The sequence below is a fragment of the Taudactylus pleione genome, unplaced genomic scaffold (assembly GCF_031769625.1).
Source record: "Taudactylus pleione unplaced genomic scaffold, aTauple2 ptg000037l, whole genome shotgun sequence".
Lineage (NCBI taxonomy): Eukaryota > Metazoa > Chordata > Amphibia > Anura > Myobatrachidae > Taudactylus > Taudactylus pleione.
This window is the reverse complement of record NW_028284439.1, coordinates 1,191,701-1,211,697: the sequence shown is the minus strand read 5'-3', so window position 1 is coordinate 1,211,697 and position 19,997 is coordinate 1,191,701. Positions and strand designations below refer to the sequence as shown.

Genomic DNA, 19,997 nt, shown 5'->3' with positions numbered 1-19,997 from the left:
ATTCATGTGCTCGCAAAATAGCGAATGCCTGATAATTTGAGTGACAGAATGAGGCGTATGTGGGTGGTAACAGGGGAAGGTGCTTGAAAACGGGGAGTGGAAATCAGAACGCAGGCGTGCTTAAAGGTCAAAACGGGCATTTTATGGGTGTGCATAATTAAAACAGCAGCGTCATTAACCACGTCACTGGGTTATTTTATAGCCAGAACTGCTCACAAAATTGTGGTAGCAAAAACCGACCACAAGAATAGCGAGCAGTTCATACCCTGTTCGATGTACTCGATTAATCTAATAAATAGCGGACATGACGTAGGATGCGAGCGGCCAGGGGGCGTAGTTTCCCAAAAAACGACCGCAAGTTTTATTCGCTCATTCAGACATAGAGGCGTGAACAGACCGCAAACAGCGAACGGTTCATTTGAATAGCCACCCCTATTTTCAGGACGAGTGAGCGCTAATTGCGTCCGGCTCTGAATCAGGCCCTAAGGGCCTGATTCAGAGCCACTCGTAAGCAGCAGCTCGTTCGCTCCGAGCGATGTTTGGCCAACTGCGCATGCGTACGGATTGTTATACGCATGCGCGAACCAGTCAGTGCGGTCGAAATTCATGTGCTCGCAAAATAGCGAATGCCTGATAATTTGAGTGACAGAATGAGGCGTATGTGGGTGGTAACAGGGGAAGGTGCTTGAAAACGGGGAGTGGAAATCAGAACGCAGGTGTGCTTAAAGGTCAAAACGGGCGTTTTATGGGTGTGCATAATTAAAACAGCAGCGTCATTAACCACGTCACTGGGTTATTTTATAGCCAGAACTGCTCACAAAATTGTGGTAGCAAAAACCGACCACAAGAATAGCGAGCAGCTCATACCCTGTTCTATGTACTCGATTAATCTAATAAATAGCGGACATGACATAGGATGCGAGCGGCCAGGGGGCGTAGTTTCCCAAAAAACGACCGCAAGTTTTGTTCGCTCGTTCAGACCTAGAGGCGTGAACAGACCGCAAACAGCGAACGGTTCATTTGAATAGCCACCCCTATTTTCAGGACGAGCGAGCGCTAATTGCGTCTGGCTCTGAATCAGGCCCTAAGTGCTCCTGTTGAGTGGTCCATAAATGTTACCACAATAGGTGAGTATCACTTGAATCACAAATAGGTCAAAAACCACCTTACAGTGTGCATTATACAGTATATATATTCCTTTATTCTCTGCACACCTGTGCCACTAGAGACATAGGGCTCCATTTACAACTGAGTTTCAGCTGTTAAAACTCGTTGCACATGATAAACAACACTTCATCCTATTTAGTAATGCACGTTTAGGGTTTGGGCATAATAGCGCTATTTGTTAGCGTTTTATCATGAGAACAAATGGCAACCTTTATTTACTAACGAACGGTAATGATAACTTACCATTCGTTTTCCTTAAATGAACTCGCCAGGTGCTGGCTTCTGATAAACAGCGCTCACAAGCGCTGTGGTCCATCCCGTCCAATCAGTGTACAGCACCCAGCATACGCCCCCTCTCTCTCTACACCCCCACCTCCCGTTTAGGGTACAGCACCCGGCACCTGACCCCCCTCTCTCTCTCCCTCCCCCCCGTAGAGTGCACATCAGCCGGCGCCCTCCCTCCATCAGTAGCCGGCGGCCCCCCCTTCCACCCTCCTGCAGCAGCACTCGGCTGTCTCCATCCCTGCAAGACAGCGGCAGCAGCCTTCCTCCTCAGCCCAGCAAACAACACCGTGTGCTGGACTGAGAAGGAAGGTTGCTGCCGCTGCCCAGCAGTAGTCGTAGTTGTACAGTGCATCCATGCAGTTAGCCGGCGGGAGGCCCACACCCTGCCCCACCACTGTGCATGCGCTGGACTTCACCCTCACTGCACATGTGCAAGGAATAGAAGTTGGAGAGAAAAAAAATCACCAGCGCTATCTGCATAAGAAAAATAGCGCTGACAGGGGCAATCTTCTTTAGCGCTCGCACCTAGGATGTGTTTTAATAAATACACATTAAAAAATGAAAAATAACGCAGTGAACCATAATGAAAATTATCACTGCAAGTAGAACTCGTTAGTAAATGGAGCCCATAGGGGTCTATTTACTAAACAGAGTTAGGAGACAGAGTGAAAAGTGATAAGAAAGTGATAAGGTGCCAGCCGATCAGCTCCCAACTTTCATCTCACAGGCTGTGTTTGAAAAAAGGCAGTTGGGAGATGATTGGCTGGTACCTTCTCACTTTCTTATCACTTTTCGCTCTGTCTCCTAACACTGCTTAGTAAATAGACCCCATAGTCATTATATACATAGAGCCAACTTATTTTGTACTGTTTGTAATCTCTAAACCTATAATAGGTATATAATTCCCTATCAAAGTAAAATTTCCAGTTCTACCAAATGTGTATACAATCTATACATACACACAGGGAATAGATAACCCCCCAGTGAACTGTGCAAGAGTCACAAATAATGTATCAAATAATATGTTTGATTGATTGACATAAAGGCTTCCTTTAGTATTAAAGTATTTATTCACAATACTCTGATTAATGCATGCAAATTGTTTAAAATATTAACTGAAATGCTCAATATATTAGAAATGCTGTATTACTTAGATCATTTTGGATTACTCCGAATAAACATTTATTATATTTAAACATTTTCCAATACTATACATAAAATTAGAAACAAGGTTTATACTGATAAGCTCACCATCTGGTAGCTAGTTAATTTATACAAAGTGTCTCTCTTAGTAGAGGCAATCCTCCGATAGTAGTAGTTCATTATTTTTAAAAAAGCTCTTAGATAAGAGCAAAATGCGTAGATCAGGGATGGAATCGGTAGCTCGAATCCCGGCAGCTTCAGGCCGACAGAGGAAGAGATCGCGGCAGCCCGACAGCGCTGGAAATCCCGATCGTCCCCAGGTAAGTACTAACTAACCTAACCTACCCCCTAACCCTCCCTTAGGGGTGCCTAACCCTAACCTCCCCCCCCAAGTGCCTAACCCTAATACCCCCATTTCCCGCTGCCTAAACCTAAGTCCCCCGGGGGGGTGCCCAACGCTAACCCCCCCTTCCCCTAGCCTAACCCTAACCCCCACGGGGGGTGCCTAACCCTAAGTCCCCCCGGAAGCCCTAAACCTAACCCTCCCCCCCCCCCGCGGGTGTCCGCTCACGGCGCCCGGCATCCCTTCGATCGGGATGCCGGGTGCCGGTCTCCCATCGTAGGGATAATGACAGGCATCTAGATTTTAGACGCCTGTCATTTAACCCTAGCCGGGATTGAGGAGTCAGGAAGACGGCGGTCGGTATTGCGCCACCGTCATCCTAAACGTATACCATCGGGGATACTGCCCATTATCCTTCTGCTGTATACGAAGTATCTAGCTAGAGACGGAAGCTCCCAACGGTATTGTGCTCCTTTGCGAATCCATCTGGAGACGGATCTAGTGTAAAGGTAACCAGCCGGGGACTCTGAATACCAGAGTCCCCGGCCGGGACAGCATGCTATACAGATCTCCTAGTTCTCAGTGATCGGAGGTGGGGAGACTTATCAGATGCACAAACAGTCAGCCAGAGCGAGGATCAGAGACTCCAGCCAGCACAACGTATTGTACATTCCCCGCTTGTGGAGACCCGAGACAGAAGGGAGGTTCTCCCTGTGAGTACTGGAGAACCGAGCTGGTGTAGCGTGCCACATCCCCCATTACTGTTGATTGGAAGCGGGGAGGTGAGAGGCACTGCAGGCCTCATAATAGCAGCACCCAAGTAGATAGCACACTTGCCAGTATTTCAAGATTACACCCTGCTATTGGGAAACTCTGTTATATCAAAAAGACCCAGCCGGTGAGCATACAAATGTTAAGATCTTAACCATCTAACTACTACTATCGGAGGATTGCCTCTACTAAGAGAGACACTTTGAATAAATTAATTATCAACCAGCTGGTGAGCTTATGAGTATAAACCTTGTTTCCAATTTTATGTATTGGACAAGCTCTCAGTGCACACACTGCTTAATAGAGAGAGTCACGAAAACTAGTGAAAATGTATCCAATCAGATTCAGTCATTTTCATAGTAGGGATTTGAAACTGAAAGCAATAGTGTGGCCTGCAATGCAATTTTCCTGTGCATCAGTTATCAAAATGTCCCTAAATGTAAAGGCAGGGGTATATTTACTAAGCTGTGGTTCTTTGAAAACCCCAAATTTTCAGTGGCTTTGCCAGCCGGATTTAAAAGGGCAATAATATTAAATGCAAAATCAGGCTTGTTTAGCAATTAATATTATTGCCCTTTTAAATTGGTCAGGCAAATTTACTGAATATACTTCCTAGGTTTACAGATCAAGGTTAGAGATTTAAGCTATTTTTGAACTTCACCTCTCAGAATTCTCTGCCAGTCACTAAAGCTACACATATTGTAGTCTATTTCAAATCTAAGCAACTAGCCCTAAGAAATAGTGTATAAAACTACCCTTTCACAAAACTGGTCACATGATATGATGGTTTCCCTAACCTTCTGTATAACATAAGAACATCCTGAAAGGCTTGTATATTAGCTCATAAATAGTTCACAACCTTGGATGTAATGAACTATAAAACTGTTGACAAAACAAATTAGCAACTGGTAATTTTCTATGAACTGAAACAAAAGAGTCATTCTTTTCATTACACTGTCATATAGTTTACTGTGCACAAGATTTCAGCTCTTGCTAGATTTGAGTACAGTGTGTTTTAGACGCTGGTTTCAGCAAGTGATTTGCAGAGTCAATAAAAATCTTTTTTTTCTTCAATAGTTTTGTACCTAATGCAGCAAAACACAAGCTGAATTATTAGTGAATACACAGTAGAAATAGAATAAGGGGCCCGATTCAGACCCGCTCTCTAGGAAGTGTTCGCACGCAGCCAGCCGATTTTTGCAATCTGCGCATGTGTATGCATCACAGTGCACGTGCACGAACCAGTGTGAGCGATCGGGAAGCGTACGCTCGCCATCCATAGACAGCCCTGTAAAATGAGTGACAGGAGAAACCGTTTGTGGGTGGTGACAGGGACTGGCCACTAGAAATGGGGGAGTGGAGGCGCGAACGCAGGCGTGCCTGAGCATCTTAATGCCGTTTCAGAGGCGTGCATAATTAACAGGCAGCATCATAGTGCACGTCCCTTGGTAGTATTTCACACTGAAGTGCTCGCGGTAGAGTATAGTCAACCACAAGCGCTGCATTCGTTTCCGATGGTTCTTGATGTACCGATGGTTACACACACGGCCGTAACTAGGGTATTGCAACCTGTGCCATGGCACAGGGCACCGCAGGGCAGGGGTCGCTGTTCAGGCCTGTCAATTTTCCTGTATATTATCATTCTCACTTGTAGCTTCCTCTTCTTTTATCCCCAGCATCTCCTAGCTGCCCCTATCTCTTCCCTGGCTCTTCCCCATGAAGCCATGGCCCTTTTTCATGTGCAGCATCGTATGTCCCTATTTAAAAAATTGGGAGAGGGGGGCGGCGCCAATGCTCTCTCTGGCTCTAGTTACATACACTTCCTGGAGATGACGTGCGCAAGTGGGCATCTTTAGACTGGCTGGTGGGTGTCTGCATACACAAAGCGATCACACGTCAAGACATAGTGGGCGTGCTAATGCCTTGCCAAGCAATCGCCTGCCTTGCCGAATTTGAATACACATTGAGTGAGCGAACGCATCTAGCAAGCGGGTCTAAATCGAGCCCAAGGTTCAAAGTGATTATATATGCAAGGGGTTTGGTATGGGTTGCCGGAGCTCAGGATCCTGGCGGACAGAGGGCCTGATTCAGAGCTGGACGCTATTTGCGCTCGCTTGTTCAGAAAAAGGGGCCGGATATTTAAATAGAGCGCTCGCTCTTTGCGGTCTGTTGACGTGCGCAAGTGGGCATCTTTAGACTGGCTGGTGGGTGTCTGCATACACAAAGCGATCACACGTCAAGACATAGTGGGCGTGCTAAAGCACCTTCCCCTGTTACCACCCACAAACGCCTCATTCTGTCACTCAAATTAGCAGGCATTCGCTATTTTGCGAGCACACAATTTCCGACCGCAATGACTGGTTCACGCATGCGTATTACAACCCATATGCATGTGCAGTTGTGCGAACATCGCTCGGAGCGAACGAGCGGCCGCTTACCAGCGGCTCTGAATCAGGCCCAGAATCCCAATGCCGGCATTCCAACAGGGTTAGGATACTATCACCTGCAGGTAAAAATCTAATCTTACACCAAGCTGAAGCAGAGTAGCTGCCTATGGTGCTGAAACAGCAAAGCGAGATCCAACCAGAGCTAGCAATGTGCCCTGTTGCTTAGCAGCCTCTTAGAGAGAGGAGGGAGCCAGGGAGTAAGCAGGATCATGTCTGAGGCAGACAGAGAGTGAGAGATAGCCTCCAATGAACCTATGAAGATACCAGGATGCAGTCACAGTAGCCAGGAAGGAGCCAGGGGAGGCATAACTAACAGAAATTAAAAAAAAAACACCATTCTATTCAATGGTAATGTAACCCTGGTTAGGGTTACGGAGATAATTCATATATACAATTGAAACAGGTATATATTTTCATTCATCTATTTACAGAAAAATGCCATTTATGAGGTAAATGTTATATATACTGTAGGGATAGATGTGATGTGATATAAATATAAGTAAATATGTGGAAATGTATGTACCCTGTGCATGTAAGATATCTATGATGTCAGTGGACTTTGGTGCTTCATGCTGCAGATATACATTTCACAGACATTGGTGATAGTTGCAGAAGGGGGCGGAGTAATATAGATGGGAGTGAATTGGTTCCTGTCAGGAAAATAGGATCCGGTGAGAGGGAGGAGATATAACAGTGGTTAGCAGCAGTTGAGAGGCAGTCTGCTGATCCCTCCCTCCAGTGCCTGCCCTCCTGTGACCCGGGCAGCCAGTGAGCGGCTATATGCTGCCGGGCGCAGGGGGGCAGAGCCGGAGATGGAGCCCAGCCGGAGCTGGGGAAGAAGGTGGAACAGTGGCACCCACCCTGCCTACCTGATGATGCCAAAGAGGCAGCGTTGTGGGACGTGGACTAGGCAGCATGAGTGGAAGTGGCTAGGAGCCACGCAGGAAGTCCCGGCGTCAGCCGCCACATCAGCGGGGAGGCAGCTCCGGAAGTTCTGGCTACTGTCCAGTGACAGGAGGGCTGCCTGCTTGGTGGCAGGCTATGACAGAGCCGGGGGAGAGGGAGACACTGCAGCTGATGGGGTGAGGCTATCAGCAATCATCCCTGCACAAGCAGCTGGAGAGCCTGTGTGCACACAGCCCCTGTCAGTGAAGCAGACTAGTGTCCTGCCGGGGCAGGCACTAAACGCTGACGTGGTCATAAAGCCGTCTATCTCCCTGGAAAGAACCAGTCATCGGCTGTGAGTAACCATAACTTGTGCCCTTACAGGATGCAGAAAAAGCTGTGCAGTCACACCAATAGCAGGCCGTGTTACCTGCAGTTACTAGCCTCATGTACTATATCTCTAATACTCTCTCATTAATACCAGACTGACTAAAGAGGTGGGGGAGAGAACAGTTTACTGCACTTATTCAGACAAAGCTGAAAACTGGTATATTGACATTTGATCACACAGTAAAGTAACTATTCAGTTTTGGCTTCTGATAGCAGAGATCCACAGGAACTGCAACCGGACTTTTAGAACTTAGTATTTAGGAGGAAATCTATATTGATATATTGTTATTATTTATGCATGATGTTACTGCATTGTTCAGATAAACATATGTATGTCAATATACAACACAGTACACTGTTATGTCATATAATGAGATGAATGTATATTCTTATTTACTTGGAATTTCGTCAATATAAAGAACGTTATATCTATATGTAATTGTGTTTACTTACCTGGAGGTGTGATGTAAGCATCCAAAAAGTATAAGGAACAGATGTCTTTGTGTTATAATATTGTTTTCAACTAACATGCCCCTTCTACACACTACACTATAGGGAGTAATATTAATACTTGAGTGTATCCTTGGGCTTACATAGGCAAGTCCTATATATATTCTATGGGTTTTCCCAAGTAGACCCATACCGACAACCAATACTTGGGTGGAGGCACTGATAAAATAATGGTACACCACTTAGAGAGAGGTTAAGGGTGGGTACATTAGGAGTAATAGAGGTGTTAGTAACCTGGTGACCCTTTAGTGGTAAAAAGGGGGGTTACAGTAACAAACATTGGACTACCACCATCAAAAGGCAAAAACACTACAATCGAACAAAAACATCAATGGTTAGTAACCACTGTATTCCAAAAACCATCCCTACACTGAACCTGCAGACGGACTCTGGCCACCACTTCTCCTGTCCAGCGTGATGTTCCCGCTCAGCCACATGCCCTTGGTGAACAGGAGGCACCACCCATGGAAGTTAATGTTGTTCTCAAACAGGGGTACCAAGGCAGGGAAGCTCAACAGGAAGGCCAGGAAATACAGGGTACATTGTGCAAAGAAGACATTGCTCATCACCATGTTTGGCAACTTGGGAAGAGTGTACATGGAGGCTGTGGAAATATGTACAGGTGCCCCAGCCCCGGGGACATGCTGCTGTTAATGTTTATGGTAGCTACAATACAAATCTCTTGTCCATAATCCTCCTGCCCTTCCCAGCACATCCCAGTGGCCATAGGGCAGCAGCAGTGGGGTTGTAGTGACACTGGATGCAAATGGGCAGGGGTGAGATGCAAGGGGTTGTGGTGACATTCAGGGGACTGGGGTGGGTTCCTAATATATATACAGCATATGTTAGTATTATGGTTCTCCTTACAAAGAAACATGAATGATAGCAGTTGCGCTTGTCAGATGGCTTTTACTGATGATGTTAAATCATCACATTTCCTGAACAGCATATGGCTCCCTAATACTAAGCTAACATTACCAGCTCTCTATCACCTGCCCAACTAATTCAGCATCAGGAGCACCTTCTCCCTGAATCACACAATCCTTTAGGCTTCACACTTTTGCAGCTGTTTTAAAGGTCCAGCAGGGAACAGCAACACCTTTACCCCTATCTATTCTTTGTTCCAGGGAATGAGTCATGTTCTTTATAGCAGAACATGGCAAAGAACCCTCTTTGCCACTGTATATATATCAGACCAAATCATTGCAATGTTGGAATTGCATTCCTGACTTTTGTCTAAATGACTTGATTTGAGTGCTGCTGCCATTGGTATCATATTATAACTTTACCTATTTGCTACTATTGAATGGCATCATAGTTTAACATATTTTCGGGGAGTACCGATCTTCCTTCTATTGTTTATATGATTTTATACAGTATCAGAATCCCCCAAAATAAAAATCACTTTAACATTTACAAGTGTGTTAGAAAAACAGCACATTATAAAGCTGTCTTTTTAACAGGTAAGTACTGTATTCCTGTTTTATATGCATCTGACAATGCAGTGCAATCAAGGACACTTTTTTTTGCTCGTTATTTTATAAGTAGCATTTCAGCACCTGCTGTTCTGTAGTACAGTAAAGGAGGAGCCACAGGAAAAACTGTTCAGTGTTCAGATCCCAAGGCTCTACAAAGTTGAAGGAGCAGAGCTGTGAAAATGTAATACAGTAACCAGGAATGCTGTTTAAGCAAAGTGGATGCTGTAGGATAGTTTCATTAAAAATGTAACAGTATTCCAGTTAAAGGTATAGTGCTATTTAAAAAGAAAATAGTAGTTTATGAAATGTGTGGTATCTTCACTAATGATAAAGAGGAGCTGAATGTGTAAGCAGGTCACTTGTGAAATAGAATTAATAACACTAAAAAAAAAAAATAGTATTACAAGGGGGCTGACTGAGACAGACAGATCTCTGGGCCTGATTCAGACCTGGTCGCAAGCAGGCCGATGTTTGCCCACTGGGCATGGGCACGACAGAGCCAGCTCCATCGTGCGCATGCGCGAGACCCGGCTAGCGACGGGTGCTCCGTCGCTCCGGGTCTCGCACCAAAGGGGGCGAGCTGTCGAAGGTGATTGACAGCTCGCCCCATTTGGTAGGCAGGCAGGGGGGGTGGCTGGCCTGTTTGGGGGCGGCCCCACTGACATCACCAGTGATGTCCGTGGTAGAGCTTCTGGCTCTATTAGAGCCAGAAGCTCTCTGGGGCTTGCGGCCACGAGACCCTACCACAAGGGTCTCGTCGCAAGCCCGATGGTCGCGATTGTCTGGACCATCGCGACCATCAACCTGGCCGCTCGCAATAGCTGTGGGTGGTCACCCACAGCTATGCAAGTGGCCAGGAGGCATCCGTCTCTGAATCAGGGCCTCTGTGTGCAGACGCAAATGGGGTGTTTTAGCATACAGTGCTTGCGCAGGTGCCAATTTACGCATTTTTGCATATCTCCGTCCTATTCATAGTTTGGTGAAACTTGGCTGGAACTGTCTTTCCATGCACTGGGTGTTTCGGTCCAGAAACTGGGTGGCGACAGTGCAATTAGAATTATTCTGACTTGTATGAGTATCGTGGCAGTTCCGTGCTATTCTGAGTCAAGTGTACAAAGTATGGAAGCCTGTTTCTGATGATCTCATGCACCCAGTAGGGGGATGGAACACAGGCGCGCCAAGAGTCGCACCGGGCCGGGTAAAAAAGGGGCATGCCTCCCATTTAATGTCAGTAGCTGGGCCGCCCCCAGCTCTCTCCCTGCACTGAATGGATCCCGACCGCCCGCAGGTGGAACAGTGCCCGAAAAACGGGACTGTCCCGCTGAAATCAGGAATGGCTTGGAGGGATGCGCCCTCTATGGGGCGACGCCCCTTTTTGACCGCACTGGTCGAACATGCCTTTAGCCGGCCCTGCCCTGCTGGTACAAGTGCCAATGCTAAGGATGATAGTTGCAGCCGTTGGTGTAAATACAGTGAGTGGCACAGCTTCCCACTTGGAGATGCACAGATTCTGCATTAGCTATACAGATTCTGGCATTAGCATTATGGTAGTAAATCAGGCTTCTGCGGCTGCCAGCAAATACAGCCTTTCTGCATCCGACTCTGAATCAGGCCCATAGTGACAAAGGGGTCTATTCAGTGTTATTTATCAAACATGTAATGCAGAAGATATCAGAGATATCTCCTGGTTACAATTGTCCTCCTATGATTTCCACAGTCCCCATACTTTAGTATGGGGATGTGGAAATTATGTAATTCATCAAGTAGCGAAAAGGGCATTTTTTTGACAGTTATACTGTCGCCACCCTGAGATGGCATACAGTATCCGATACAGCAGAGGGATCTGATAAGTTCCATCTCTGCTGTGTCCTCTTACCTCAATAAAGCTCTCTACTGGCTCCCAGAGCAGTCCTTCTGTGAGCCATGACCAGGAGAGTGCACAGCAGCGGCAGCGATGGACCCACACGGGGCAGCAGGTCTGACCGGGGGGGGGGGGTTGGGGGTATCTGACAGCGACGGCAGATGCGGCAGCGTTGCGGAGGATGGGGGCAGTGTTGAACATCGCACAGCAGCGGCGGCGGAGGACCTAATTAGGGCTGCAGGTCTGAGGTGGGGGGCACAGGCTTCAGCTGCTGCAGCAAGGATGGGGGGAGCCAGACACCGGTAGGGTTGGTGGGTGGGCGGACATGCAGATCGGAGGGGGAAGGAGTGTCTCTTCACAGCCTATTTACAAGCTGCACATGAGCAGCTTGAAGACAAGCAATGAAAACTGACCTGGTGCAGGAGAAAAGTCTCTCACTTCCGAAACACTTCTTCGTAGAAACGGCAGTTTTCGGAAGTGATAGCTTAGGGCAGAAAACATGATACATGCCAACTAAACTGTGTTTGAACTCGCAGCGAGTTCAAACCATAATTATCACATTATATAATTATGTTTCGATGAATAGGCCCCAAAGACACAGATACTGTACATCAAGTTCTCCCTTATATAAATTATATTTGTGTTGATTTAAATTAATTCAAAACAATATCCCTAGTGAGACAGTTGATAACTTAGGACCTAGGGCCTGATTCAGAGCCGCTCGTATGCAGGCGCTCGTTCGTTCCGAGCGATGTTTGCACAACTGTGCATGCGTACGGATCATAATATGCATGCACGAACCAGTCAGTGCGGCCGAAAATCGTTTGTTCGCTAAATAGCGAATGCCTGCTATTTTGAGTGACAGGAGGAGGCATATGTGGGTGGTAACGGGGGAAGGTGCTTGAAAACGGGGAGTGGAGATCCGAACGCAGGCGTGCTTAAAGGTCAAAACGGGCGTTTTAAGGGTGTGCATAATTAATACAGCAGCGTCATTGACCACGTCACTGGGTTATTTTATAGTCAGAACTGCTCGCAAGATTGCGGTAGGAAAAACCAACCACAAGAATAGCGAGCAGTTCATACGCTGGTCGATGTACTCGATTAATCTAATAAATAGCGGACATGACGTAGGATGCGAGCGGCCAGGGGGCGTAGTTTTCCAAAAAACGACCGCATGTTTAGTTCGCTAGTTCAGACCTAGAGGCGTGAACAGACTGCAAAGAGCGAACGGTTCATTTGAATAGCCACCCCTTTTTCCTGAACGAGCGAGCGCAAATAGCGTCCGGCTCTGAATCAGACCCCTAATTCAGAGCCGCTCGCAAAAAGCGAGTGCTCGTTCTGAATCAGGGTGGCCGCTTTTTTTTCTTTACCCGGCCTCCTGACCGCTCGCTAAGCTGTGGGTGACCACCCACAGCTTTTGCGAGCGGCCAGGTGATGGTCGCGACCATCGCGACCATCGGGCTTGCGACGAGACCCTTGTGGTAGGGTCTCATCTGCCACAAGCCCCAGTGAGCTTCCGGCTCTAATAGAGCCAGAAGCTCACTACTGACATCACTCGTGATGTCAGTAGGGCCGCCCACAAATGGAAGGCGTTCCTGAACGCCTCCGTTTGTGCAAACACCCCCCACCCCGCCTACAAAAGGGGATGAGCTGTCGATCAACATCGACAGCTACCCCGTTTGTAGCGAGCCCTGGAGCGAGAGAATTTCTCTCACGCTGCGGGGCTTGCGCACGCGCATTGCGCAAGCCGCACATGCGCAATGAACAACCATCGACCCGCTTGCGAGCGCATAGCGCTTGCGAGTAGGTCTGAATCAGGCCCTTAGACCAATGTGTGTACACGGGGATCCAGTGACGTGGTCGACAGTGACATTAGAATGACGGCATGAGGGTAGGGATAGGCTGTGGGAGGAGGGTAGGGTTAGGATGCGGGAGGATGCGGGAGGAGGGTAAGTTTAGGCTGTGGGAGGAGGGTAGGGATAGGCTGCAGGAGGAAGGTAGGGTTAGGATGCGGGAGGAGGGTAGGGTTAGGCTGTAGAAGGAGGGTAAGGATAGGCTGCAGGAGGAAGGTAGGGTTAGGATGCGGGAGGAGGGTAGGGTTAGACTGTAGAAGGAGGGTAGGGTTATGCTGCAGAAGGAAGGTAGGGTTAGGCTGTAGGAAGAGTGTAGGATTAGGATGCAGGAGGAAGGTAGGTTTAGGCTGCGGGAGGAAGGTATGGTTAGGCTGCAAAAGGAGGGTAGGGTTAGGCTGCGGGTGGAGGGTAGGGTTAGGCTTCAGGGAGGAGGGTTTAGGGTTAGGCACAAGGGGAAGGATTGGGGTAGGGATTAGAGATAGGGGAATATTACTAATTGGAACACCACTCCTCTGATGTCTCCATCGTAACTGCTGCACATATGACCACTATGACCTGGAAGAGGACGCTAGAGCCACTGTAGCTGCACTGATACATTTGATATGTACATCTGTGTGTGACTGAGTCTGAGTCTGTGTACAAAGTGCTACGGGGCTTTTTTCACACTAAGGGTCTGATTAAGAGCTGCTCGCTAGGAAGCGGCCGCTCGTTGCAGACAATGTTCGCTAATGTGCGCATGCGTGTAGTTTGCAGTGCACGTGCGCAAACTAGTACGAGCAGAGCCGGATTTAGACCTCATGGGGCCCTAGGCAAGTTACCGGCTTGGGGCCCCCCACCCTCAAACAATGCTGTGCATATATCACAGTAGGTGTCGCTGGAGCAAAATACACACATCAAATTATATACACACATCTTTGTATATATGTTTAACTTGCTTCAGTGACACTACTGTAATATATGCAGTTATTATTACTGTAATCAAATACACACAAAAGCAAGGCAAAAACATCAAATATGACACAGATTAATGCCACTTGCACACACGCATGGACGCACACACACAATTTTTAAGTGAACGGCCAAGGCCCTTCTTTTGCAAGCCTGCAATGTAGAATGGGATATGGAGGACAAAGTGGAAGACAGGAGGAATGGGGGTAAAACAGAGGTAGACAGGAGTATATGGAGGACAAACATAGGGAGAAGGAAAAGGGGAAAAACATGGTTAGAGAAGGAAAAGGGGAAAGAACAGAGGTAGACTCAGTGTATATATATATATATATACATACATACAATATTTACAGTATATATACACACACAAGAAGAGGTGAAGGGGGAAGGTGATCGATGCCGGAGGAAGGCTGTCTGCTACACTGCAGGGGGGAGCGGCGGAAGGCTACATTTCGTACTGCGGAGGAGGGGGGGGGGTAGGCTGCCCGCTATACTGCGGAGGGGGAGGCGCGGCTTAGGCCGCCCGCTATACTGTGCGCGTGCGCGGCTTAGGCTGCCTGCTATACTGCGGAGGGGGGGGCGCGGCAGAAGGCTGCCTGCCATATTGCGGGGGGGGGGCGGTGGAAGGCTGCAGTGCGGAGGGCGGGGAAGGCTGCTACCTACACTGCGGAGGGGGGACGGAAGGCTGTTTGCAATACTGCGGGGGAGACTGAAGGTTGCAGTGCGGAGGGGGGAAGGCTGATTCCTATACTGCGGAGGGGGGGGCGCGGAAGGCTGCTCGCTATGCTGCGGGGGTGGGGGGGGCTGCTTGCTACACTGTGGGGGAGGGCTGGCTACAGCAGTGTAGACTGCTTCGGGATTGGTTAAAATGGGCTGGCTAGGGGCAGGGCCCTGGACCATGATGCTGATGCTGCTTTGTATGCCAGCAGCAGCAGTTCAACTTCGATCACAGGCATAGCACAGCTGAACAGGTTCACTCCAGGGCAGGATTTCGAGGGGTAGGGGGGCCCGGCAACGGGTCCCTTGAAACCCGACGGGCCCTAGGCGGGTGCCTATGTTGAATAATGGTAAATCCGGCCCTGAGTACGAGCGATTGGAATGTGCTCGCTCGTCCTGCCATGACTGCCCAGTGGAATGAGTGACTGGAGAGTCCATTTGTGGGTGGTAACAGGGGCAGGGCAGTAGTATCTGGGGAGTGGAGTTGTGGACGCTGGCGTGCCAGAGTGTTTTAACGCCAATTCAGAGGTGTGCATAATTAACAGGCAGCATCATAGTACACGTCACCTGGTTGATTTTTACACTGAACTGCTCGTAGTGCTTGCGGTAGGGTACAGGCAAGCGCTGCGGGCAGATCCGATGGCTCCCGGTGTTCTGATGGTTGTATATACTTACTGGAGATGACGTACACAAGTGGGCGGCTAAAGACAGGCTGGTGGGCATCTATAAACACAAAGTGATCGCTTGCCAAGACATAGTGGGCGTGCTTATGTCTTGCTGTGCGAGCTGATGCCTTGACGTCACTTTAGCTGAATTTCCATACACTGGGAGCGAGCGGCCGCATCTAGCGAGCGGGTCTGAATCAGGTCCTAAGGGCCGAATCCAATTAGCTGTGAAAAGTGCCATTTGGAGAAAAGTTTTTGCACATTTACGCTTTTTGCCTGTTTCGAGTATCGCCGTATTCAATTGCCCTGAGTTTTTGTCTAGGCGACAACTGCGTAGGCAAAAACTGGCAAAAAAGTTTATCCAGCAAAAGGCAGGAGAAAAGAAGTGCAAAATCCATATTTTTGGGGTACAAATGTGGAGACTTGGTTCAGAACCCTTTGGACACCCCCCTCCCCCAATAACTAATTTGTCTTAAAAAATTACAAAAATATATCTTAATTCAACCCAAAAAAGACATTTCATTTTTGGGGCGAAAATTTAAAGAGTGTTTTAAAATGGGTAAAAAGTGGGGGCCTGGTGTTTGGGGGCCTATATGGATGAGACATGTGTTTCTGAGATTGCAGGAGGCTGCAGCAGGTGAATTTTTGAGGGCTTTTTTTATCTTCATTTTAGAAATATCAAAATATACTAGTTCCCATTTTCAGGTACCCTAAATTTAACTACGGTACTTATTTTTCAGAACCATTTATCCACACATATGCAAATATTTTGTTGCAAAGGGCTGTTCACTTTTATTAGGGCTACTACTACTATTTTATATTGATTCTCAGGGTCACTGAAGCTTTTTATGGGGTACAGACTGATTTCCCCCAAAAAAGATGTCCTTTTCGCTAGTTTTGCTTTGTAAAAATTTGCCTATCCGCGTTTTCATGTTTTACAATTGAAAAAGCAGGGACGCACATTGAGAAAACATTGTATCAGAATAGGCAAATGACGCGAATTAAATTCGCTTTTCGTCAGACGCTACTTTTTTGCGGTTAATTGAATTCGGCCCTAAGTTCCATTGTACAGATTCAGACTCAGTTGCACACAGACAATATAAGTGTTGCATATCAAATTAATCAGTGCAGTCTCATGAAACTGTTTTGTCACATCACGTGCGACTAAGATGCACAATCAGGTGAAAAAGTTGAGTTGTACAGGACCCTGCTCACTCGCACCAGGTATCTCGCACCGCATGGTGTACTGAAGCTAGGTGTATGAGGAGGACACATCTCTATGTACAACTTATTACCTTTTTATATTTAGATTTTATTTTACATGGATAAGGATGTCTTCAGCAACTGGAAATATTCTTACAAGTGTCACACGAGTGGTTTTATTTTCCACCTGGAAAGCGCTGTATTAAGTGGCTGTAATATGGCACCTCCCAAATGTAGACGTGCCTGGCTTGGTATCTGCGGAACCTACTATGGGAAAAACTTGGCTTGTTAGTCACCAGCTTACTATACTTCCACATACAGTAGTCTAAGGTGATGATTAGGGAAATGCAATAAAATAACCTTTCGCACCAGAGAAACCTGCAAGACATTGCAATTATCTAAACATTATTATAACATTGCCAGCCTGAACATAAATGGTTACTAAAGGCCACAACATCTTTTTCATAGATGTCTACAGTTGTATATGATAATTTAATGGTGGAACAATTAGTTCCCTCGTACAGCAGACTTGATTTACCTGGTTGTCCCATAGGTCCTGGATCACCCGTTGGCCCAGGCAGAGGGGTACAGCAATCGCAGCAGTTAAAGAAAAAATCAGCTGTTTCCAGAGTGAAATTGTCAAAAGGGTAAAGGGTTGTAGCAGTTCTGAAATCAGGGTTTAAGGTGGCTGGTTCAGTGGTGGTGTCACTTGTTTCAGCCATGTCAGTGAAAACAGTCTCCTCTGTTGGTGGAGCAACTGAAGTCTCGAAAGCATTCCCGATCTCCATGTTATACACTTTCTTTGTGTACTTTATCGGCTGAGTCGTTTTGGCTTCCAAGTAAACGGTAGCAACAACAGTTATAAAAGTAGCTGTGGGCCAAGATAAAGTTCCCATTCTTGTATCTGTGAAAAACAGAAATGAATGCATTATTCATGCCAGACTTCTATATTTCAGTGGGTTTCCTGTTAACAATACGGTATTATGGAAACTAGATTTAAAATGTGTATATGATATGCAAGGTCTTTGTGCCATTCGTGTCTGTGATCTCCTGCCTGACACTTCCATCTAGGCCGCTTATTGTGCTGCTGGATTTATAGTGCTGAGAAGCGAGGCCGATGTAGACAAATGTGTCAATTTAGAATTACAGTAATGCTGAAAATGTACCCGAGTCTACCATTAAACCTCTGACTGAAAGAGTGCTTTTAAATCTAAACACTATATACACACTAAAAATTACATCACAGGAAAGAAAAAGGTCCACAGTTTACAAACACCTTCAGTAAGCAGTAATATATTAACTCTTGGTGCTGCTTTAGTTTATAAACCATAAGGATAGATTATTAGACTAATCAGCAAAAAAAGAACATTTAAAAAAAAGTGTAGTTTTCTACTACTTGTCAACTCTTCATTACATTCTACCTCCCAGGATTATGGAGTTATTTAGGGCACTGCAATTTGTTGGATGGCAACATCTACCAATTCTAAAACACCAGGGGAGTACAAGGGGTACACCCGTCCCGGGTCCTAAGGTTGAGGGGCTCCTAGTTTCATAGGTGCATAAAACAGAGCAGCTCTGGGCATAAAACATAAATATGTTTACACACTGACCACACCGGCTGGCCAGTGCTGCAAAACTAACCAAGAACAAACAATTAAGCCAGCCAGGGTATTACCCCCCTCCACCCCCGGCGACACCCTCCCTGGGTACCCAAGTCACTTTGTGCGTACTGCATAGTGTAATTAATGATGCCACTGTGGTGGCGTCATTACGTGAGGTGCTGTTCCCGCCCCGGCTACTCTGCCCCTGTCTCCCTGCTGCGGCCACAGTAGAGAATAAGGGCTCTATTTATCAACATTATTTTTACTAAAATAAAGTGAAAAAAGGTGTTTTCATACCATTTTCACATTATTTTAGTATCACCTATAGTTATTACAGAGCAATTGGAGTAGACTTTGTAAAATTCTACTCCAACCCCTAAGTATCACTTATTTTTAGTAAGCAGATCGTATTTCCTATAATTGTAATGGGAAATGTGATCTGACCAAAGTTACTAAAAATAAATTGTGAAAAAATACCGGGGAAAGCCCTGTGATAATAACGCCACCTGGAGGTGGCGTTATCCAGGGTCTCCCCCGGTTACCGCACTCCTACTCCGCTCTGACGGGGAGAGCAGAGCCCGGAGCCGGCCCCAGTGATCAGCTGTGTGGTCTAAACAGACCACACGCTGATTCATTGTAAAAAATAAGTAAAAAAAAAAGCTTACCTGACTCCAGGGACCGGAGTTCGGGGCTCCAGTGATGTCCTCTCTCTCCGGTCAGCTGGTCTCCCATGCTGCACTGCGGCCCGGTCATCACCTGACAGGGTCACAGTGCAGTATGGGATGTCAGCTGACCGGAGCACATGGAGGACATCACCGGAGCCCGGATCATGCAGGTAAGTGAGGGGAGAGGGAGGGTCACAAGAGGGGGAGGGGGGGTCGCGGCGGTACCGCGATTGCGGGGGCGGGGCTTAGTGCCGGGGGAGTAGCTGCGGTGACCGGTCGGCGCATGCATGGGGCACTTGTCCCGGTATTTTTTTGCGAAAATACCGTGACTAGTGTGCGGAAAGGATTCGCAGGGACAAAGCTTTCTCGCAAGCTCTATCCCTGCAAGGGATATGTAGTAAATCCCTGTGATATTGCCTGAATTTGCAATGCGACTTCACTCAGTAATATCACACTACAATCTGCATTAAAAATGCGGATTGGAGTAAATAGAGCCCTAAGGATGCAAGATGAGAGCAAGCTTGCAGCGTGACCTGGCTACAAGTCTACAAGCTGCAACAGAGCAGCACCACTGTCCGTTCCGCTGACTACAGACAACCTTTCCCTCCCTGAGGCAGCTGCAGCAACACTGTCAATCAACAGGAAGAACTGCAAGAGACAAGTGTGTGGTAAGTATATTGTTATTTTATTTATTTTTCCATTCTAGTTAAATATATATATATATATATATACCGTATATATACAAATGCAAAAACCAGAGGGTAAAAACCAGAGGGTGCAGAAGAAATATTAAAATACAAGAGTGATAAAATCATATGATAAGATCAGTGGCTCGTCTTTACTGTGTCTACAAGTCCTTTCCACTAGGATACCTCAAGGTGTGGAATTGTGGAGGCTGATATATCTTATATTTTAATATTTCTTCTGTATTTGCATTTGTGTATTATTGTCTGATGCTTACTAACAGGATTTACTGAGAGGTGCAGCTTTTACAACTGCCAGTTTTAGCGCAAGATAAGGCATTGTTGTGTGGGGGGTCGAGGGGGGCCCCAACATTTCTGTTGC

The 19,997-nt window shown here is 46.9% G+C and overlaps 1 protein-coding gene across 2 annotated transcripts in view; it reads right to left on the bottom strand.

The window, feature by feature from the left end:
- LOC148538693 (uncharacterized) overlaps positions 1–19,997 on the bottom strand; it is a 54,498-nt gene that overhangs the window by 20,688 nt on the left and 13,813 nt on the right. The window contains exon 2 of one of the 2 annotated variants that reach the window (XM_088452309.1): positions 17,205–17,570. In XM_088452309.1, the coding sequence (XP_088308435.1) occupies positions 17,205–17,562 (358 nt within the window). In that variant the 5' untranslated portion in view covers positions 17,563–17,570. Of the gene's footprint in view, positions 1–17,204; positions 17,596–19,997 lie in introns of those variants that run through there. The other variant, XM_088452308.1, reaches the window with a different exon arrangement.